Here is a 7362-nt window from a genome sequence, read left to right on the forward strand (position 1 = left end):
CTTGACTACTCAAGTTTCTCTCTCTTTAATCTCATTAAAAACATAAAATCATATTTTAAACACTATTTTTCCATTACTATTTCTTTAATTTGTAAACTTCTACATTTTATGTATTAAAACTCTGATTTATAATAAATAAATGTATTATGAAAATGTTGGATATTACATGAGCTAATCTAGATGATGTGTCTTTGAGCATGCTAGTAGGATCTGGTATTTGTTTGTTGCTCTGATTGAGTATGGTTTGTTGAGATATATTTTTATTGCATGATATGCTTGAAGTTCTCTTGTTGGGCCTTGGCTCACGAATGCTCTGTGGTGCAGGTAAGAGCAAAGAAGTTGGATCTTACAACCATGAGTTGGAGGGCATGGGGCGGTGTGTACATGTTTGGCCTATCTGGCCACCACGACTGGGGTATTTTAAGGAACACATGATAAATGTTTGGTTTTGTCGCTTAGGTCGACTATACTGCATCTTTGGTTTGTAACTGTATTTCAAAATAGTGTTTTGGGATCCCAATGTAATATTTTTACGAATTTCAATAAAAGACCAACTTCTTATACCTAATGTTTACTAAATGAGTCTTTATTTTCATCCGAACACACTTTCTAGTCTTAAACCTCGATTAGCGAGTTAAGGGCACATTTATAAATCACTTAGTAACGGCTCTAAGGAAGTAAGGCGTTACATACAAAGCATTCGACATGCTTAATAAAAAAATCTCAGGCATAATCATAATCATGCACATTTACAGGGGCCCATGCCCTAATCAAGACTATATTCAACAATCGGGCCAAGCCCTAAGCACGCACATCACGTATTGGGTGCAGTTTTCTTACCTCTGGTTCAAGTGTAATATAAAATAAGAACGACCCTCGAGCACGATCCTGGTTTTTGAGCCCCTAGCAGTGACCTAGTCACAACCAAATATAGAATCCTGCCAATAAAGCAAATAAATGCTTCTGGATTGAGTCCTAGCCTCTGGGACGTCGAATTCTACTAAACCAGGTAGTAGGATTGACCCCGAGCCCTTAGGTTTAAGTTCCCGCACTCAAAACCCTATCGAGGCTAAAAAACGAGGTATCTTAGGGGGCCCAATACGAGGTACTCCAGCCCACTGCTTTATTAGGCAACACGCTCCTGACAGTGTCAGGAGGGTAGCAGCACATTTTCCCATGTCAAGCGGCGTCGTGAAACATTCTACTTATCGCTTGTATGGGATCGACGCCACGATTTCTGTAACAGTAATTGTCAAATGGCTGCTTGTGGTCCAGGGTCACTGTGCTTGACACTTGGCAACCTTTCACCATGTCTTGAGGAGGCTTCTTGTAGACCTTGAGGAAATGAAAGGAGGAGACGACCTTGTAATAAGAATTGGAGCATTATCCTGGAACATGGTCCTCGGGAAGTAGCATTTTCATGAAGACATACTCCTCCGGTGGTGGTGAACTATGATTGAAGGTTGGGCTTACCTTCCGTTGAGCCTAAAGCAAGCTCCAAGGGACTTAATAAGCTTTCTTGGAATCCTAATTCCTCTTAATGTGTGTCACGTGTCACTTGGTGAAAACACGGACAATGAGCATGATCATCAGTATTTATTGCCTATAACGAATGTGATCATTTTACCTTATCCTAATAACGAAATCCATAAGAATGCTTAGCCAGAATAAGTTAAATATAATATCTCTATCTTTAAAAAATATTTTATCATATTAGATATGATAATAATGATTTTATAATAAGAATGACATATTAGCTCAAATTATGGTCATTAAACATTGACAACTATATCAGAATATTTGAGCAAGGATTTTCAAAAATGATAACCAAGTCTTCTAGATGCAAATCAAATATTTTAATCAAAAAATCAAAAATTGACTTTCATGAATTGTTAAATATTTTTGTCTAACTAAAGATTTAACAAAAGAGACATAATGTTTTTAGTTAATTGAATAAATATTTTATCTCTTTTTTTTTTTCTTTTTTTTCTTCCTAAAAACATAAGAAATGAAAAGAAAAAAGTAACTCGAGAAGTGTAAAGGAAAAAACAAATTTGGAAATGTAAATACACAGGGCATCGTTTAGACTTTAGATATCTACTTATTTGCATAACAAGTAGTTTTAACGATTGTCAAATTAAAAAATATTTTAAAAACTAACTCAGTACAAATTTATAAATTTAGATATCTAAATATTACACATAAATTAATTTGAAGAACTAAATAATGGGGTTGACATCCTTAGTGTTGCCGCACCTCTAAATAATACATTATCAAAGAATTTTGTTCATCTTGTGTGGTTTCACAATGTCTCAACCAAAATAAGAATAATAATTAATCTTTTTTTTCTCTCTTAAAAATAAAGAAATAAAAAAACAATGGATGTAACTCGAGAAGTGTTCAGAAAAAGACAAATTTGGAAATGTACTACATATGTGGTGAATCCAACGGTTGAGATTGAGTATGAAGTGGAAGCAAGTGAAAGTGATGAGAACTTGAGAAGAGAAAAGAAAACTAATAATTGTGGAAGAGGAAGAGGAAGGAGAAGGAGAAGGAGAAGGAGAGAAGGAAAACAAACAAGTCCCTTCAATTTTATTTGGCCATGTGTTACGGTCAGCAGCGATCGTTCTCCAGAGACGAAAACCTAAGCCCCTCCCGGACCCTCCGATCGCCCACCGATAACGCCGTCGTCGTCCAGAATCTTCGCGGTCGTCTTGCCGAGACCGAGGCCCGCCTGGCAAGGGCCAGGGCTCGGGAGGCCGAGCTGAGCCGCCGCCTCGACGAGATGAAGCGCTTCGTCTCCGTCATGGAGATCCTTGAGACCTACCTCAAGCGACGCTTCCGAGAGCAACAAGATGACGTCGTCCGCCTATTCTCTCCGATGCCGCATTCCTAAAAATACATTTCTCTCCTCGGTGATTTTCGTACAGAACTCTTGTTCACACCATAAATATATATTCCTTTTCTTGTGCCATTGTATGATGTTCTTTTTTTACCCTCTTAATTTAATTGGGTCGTTTCTGTTTCCGATAGAAGTTTTGATGGAAACTTGTGCTTGATTTGATTAGACTACTTTGGTGATTCAATTTGAACATAATTTTATTGGGTTTATTTCTAATTTAGAGTGCATTGGTCATTGAGTCATATATTCCTGACAAGTAGTATACAATTTTATGGGGATATTGGTTTCTAAAATGGTTTAAAATCTTATAAACCCGCTAGTAGTAAGTGAATATTTAGTGTAAAGCTGTGGATTGCTTAGTAGGGAGGGGGCATGTTGGAAGATTTATATTGGCACGAAACCAACAATGGTGTAGCTTGGTGGGTTTCTGATAATGGTGAGTAGAGTTCCTATAAAAGTAGGAAGGATTACAGTTGAAAGGATAAGATGTTGAAAACTTGCATTTGGGTAAGGATTACAGTTGGAAGGATAAAGATGTTGAAAACTTGCATTTGGGTTCTTATGTTTAATGTTCATGGACTGTAATTGTGTTACATTTACTAGATATGCATAGTATTTGAACCTGTTGGCTTTAGCAGCCAGAGTAATGGAAGGAGATGGGCACTGGATCGTGTTTCTCGAATAATTATTGGATTTCAATATATGTTTTCAGAAATAGGACGAGTCGTACGTAGTCTTGTAGCCATGGACACGGGGATACTTTTAAATGAATTTCTATTACGTTGCAGTAGGAGAGCTACAATTCAAATGTATTAGAGCATTAGAGCTAAATGATCTAAGTGGATGATGATGCAAAAATGATAAATACAGCAATGAAAGTCTCATATGTACACAATTATTCATTTGCTTGAGTGTCTTGCGCTAGTGTTCGTACATGAATGAATATTGGCCAACATCAGCATTACCAAATTCGTTAGGGGTTATGCTTTGAGATGATGAATGGCACACAAAAAGGGATCTATGTGCACTTGTAGGTGTAGATAAGGGAAATTTTTTAATGTGGGTCTTATAAAGACCTTCCTTCATATAAAAATTATAACATCTTTTATTTTTCTTTGGTTTAGAGTGCTTAATACTATTTTTATGTAAATCAGTGTTTTGTTGGTGTTGATTCTATCCAGAGTTCTTAAATTTAATCTCCAGAAACATCACATGAATAATATATTAATCTATGTGGACCGTAAAGTTGTTAAGATGCTGATGCTTGGTAACTTTATCAGTTATCACACATTCTGTTATTTCATAAACTAGGATCAATACGCAAGAAGAGTAGCTCAAACTGTTAAGGCTTATGGTTTGCTCCCACAAGGTCTTAGGTTTGGGTCACTCTTCAGTACCTGTATAGCAATTGCTATAGTTTTTTGGTTAGGCAAGTAGGCTAGTTTACAAAAACTACGATTAATGGGGTGTATTAGCCTAATGAATTATGACATGGGATTTGATAAAGTATTTTGCCATGACAGGACTTTGTTTTTGGTTCTGTTCAATATTAGTGTTTAATGTAATGCGAGTGGCCTTTCAATTTTGGCTTTGAGCAGGTATTGCTTAGTTTGTAAAACTTTGCTCATTGTTATCTTTGTCCCTGATAGCCAACTTATTTAGATTGCATATGAGAAAAAATGGATCCACTTGCTTTGACAAAACAGAATTTGGACAGTGTTTTTGATGCTGCATTATGAAATGTTGATTCAGAAATGTCAGACCTTGTAATGGAATCCATTAGTCTGAAACTGGGTCTTTTTGTGCTTGGCAGGAATGAATCATGACCGCAGGGCAAATTGAATGCAGTGAGTTCAGAGCAAACAATAAAAGAGAGCTTTCTGAAGTGTCACTGTAAAATGTTCTGAGGGGCTTCATATATATATATATATTATATTCCCCCTTTTTTCTTTTGTTATTCATCATCAGTCCTGAATATTAGATTTTATTTTCTTCAAAATATTGGATAACTCCAAATCATTCTAAAAGTTCATATATGTACATACATTTTGATGACTATCAAATTGAATATATGATAAAAGTACATACAACTCTTCTTTCCCTTCCTGGCTACTTCGCTTAAAAAAGTTTGGACTTTCTGATAGTTTTTGGAGGTTAAAAAATGTCTAGCACTCAATCACTACTTTTTTTGTGAATTAAAGAAGTTTAGGACATCACTTTTCACCATTATGCTGATTATTGGGTAAAGACTAGAAGTGTAATTACGAGTTCTTTGTAAACTCGTAACTCGTTACAACACAAAGGAATAAATAATTTATTCAACTAACTATGATGAACACTAAAGTTTGATCTCCTTTCTAGCTCTGTGGATTCTCTTTCAAGGATTGATGCTTTTCAATTGGGAATTTTTTTTACCGAAGATAAATTAATTTAAAACTATGTTAGTCAAAAGTGGGCCCCAAAAAAATATATACAATAAGAAGAAAAAGGTATCCACCGTAAAAAAAAATCGGTGAAATATTAACTTTTTCTAATACCAATAATACCCTTTTCCAAACAATTTTGTAGAACGATTTAAGTCATTACTAAACAATTGATTTAGTATAAGTCCTTAATCTTCTGTGAGGAGTTCTTTGGATTTTTTTTGTTCGAATTTATATTAAGGAGATGATGTGATATTCTAAATTTGTTCTATTTTCTAAATTTTTCACAATTTTTAATTCTTCTTTATTAAATTTATGATTATTAGTTAAAATTGTTCTATTTTCTAATTTTATCATATTTTTTAATTATTCTTTATCAAATTTATAATTATTAGTTAATAATTAAAAAAAAGTAGACCATTAAAGAAATGACGTGACACTATAAAATTATTCCAAAACAGATAAATTCAAAAATAAAATATCTACACTATATAAATATCTATAAATCTATTATGTAAATTCAAACTATCTAAATATCATCTTTTCTTTTTTACGTTTTCTTCTATTAACCATATTAATAAAATTTAAAAAAATAGGGTTACACTAATAAACTATTATACACATTATCATAATAATAACGTAATTTTTTAAATTTAAATAAGATATTTATAATATATTATTATTTAAATTAATAATATATATATAAATATAAGTATATGTTTGTAAATTTATATATATTCTAAACATTCTCTATTAATCTCATATTTTCGTCTGATCTAATTTCTCTATCTTTCTTTTTTTCTTTTTCTCTCTAAACTCTTTCAATTTCAATTTTCAATTAATTTTAATTCATATTAATAATATATATAAAAATATATGTTTGTAAATTTATATATATTCTAAACATTCTCTATTAATCTCATATTTTCCTCTAATCTAATTATTTCTTTTTTTCTCTTCTTCTCTCTAAACTCTTTCAATTTCAATTTTCAATCAATTCTAATTCATATCTTCAAATTTGATTGATTTGCGTGTTAATCATAACACACTCCTCTCAGGTATTTATTCAATTATTAATGTTTGTTAATCTTTAAAGTTTTTATTTTAAATTATTTGTATTTATATTCTAACATCATCATCTTATTTTTCTATCATGTTTTAGATGTTGTCGCTTTATATTTTAGCATTTTTATCTTATTTTTCTATCATGTTTTAATTGTTATTGGATGTTTATGAGGATTGTTGGAGGTGTTTGGAAAAAATAGACATCAGAATTTTAACAAATTAGTAAGTACAAGTTAATCGATAAAACTAATTACAAATATATATGTTTGTTATTGAAGTTATTTTTTTTAAATGTCATATTTTATTATGTTTTTCTATTTATTGCATTATTAACTTTTGTTAAATTTTATGTATAGTTCGATCACATCAAATATTACTTTGTGGGGAAAGTTGGGAGAGATATTCGATCCAAATTTACGTAAATCACTAATCTATTTTCAAATTTTTCTATATTTTTTATTCTATTTTTTTTAATTTATGATTACTAAATAATTAAAAAATCAAAATATCTAAAATCATCAATAAACGCAATGCCTCTTCTGCAATTTTTTTAAAATATTCATTAATAACTAATTTTCTAATAATTATCATAATAAATCAATCATATATAAATTCACATTTATCTTCAAAGTTTTCATTTCCTGATTATCTTTTTATTGTTTCATATTTCAAATTCAAAATTTATCTTAATTTATTTATAAATAACTAATTTTATAATAATTATAATAATAAATATCAACATATTTATATAAAGTAGAGAATTAAGGAGATGATATGGCACTCTAAAATTGCTCAAAAGCAGTCTTTCTATTTTAAAAAATTTCACATTTTTTAATTTTTCTTTTTCAAATTTATGACTATTAGTTAATAATTAAAAAAAACTAAACTATCTAAATATCTATAAATCTAACCGGTAAATTCAAAACTAAAATATCTAAACTATAAAAATATCTATAAATCTAAATGGTAAAT

At 31.2% G+C, this 7362-nt stretch overlaps 1 protein-coding gene across 1 annotated transcript; it reads left to right on the forward strand.

The window, feature by feature from the left end:
* The first annotated feature begins 2476 nt into the window (after window positions 1-2476).
* LOC133806342 (protein SKIP34) lies at window positions 2477-5003 on the forward strand. The gene is made up of 2 exons (XM_062244458.1): window positions 2477-2915; window positions 4716-5003. The coding sequence occupies exon 1, from the start codon at window positions 2603-2605 to the stop codon at window positions 2894-2896; it is 294 nt and encodes a 97-aa protein (XP_062100442.1). The 5' UTR covers window positions 2477-2602; the 3' UTR covers window positions 2897-2915; window positions 4716-5003.
* The last annotated feature ends 2359 nt before the right edge of the window (window positions 5004-7362 follow it).

The sequence above is a fragment of the Humulus lupulus genome, chromosome 1, assembly GCF_963169125.1.
Source record: "Humulus lupulus chromosome 1, drHumLupu1.1, whole genome shotgun sequence".
In the NCBI taxonomy this organism is placed as follows: Eukaryota; Viridiplantae; Streptophyta; class Magnoliopsida; order Rosales; family Cannabaceae; genus Humulus; species Humulus lupulus.

What these genes read in the sequence shown, in the direction of transcription:
- LOC133806342 (XM_062244458.1), top strand. Translation starts at nt 2,603, where the DNA reads ATGTGTTACGGTCAGCAGCGATCGTTCTCCAGAGACGAAAACCTAAGC.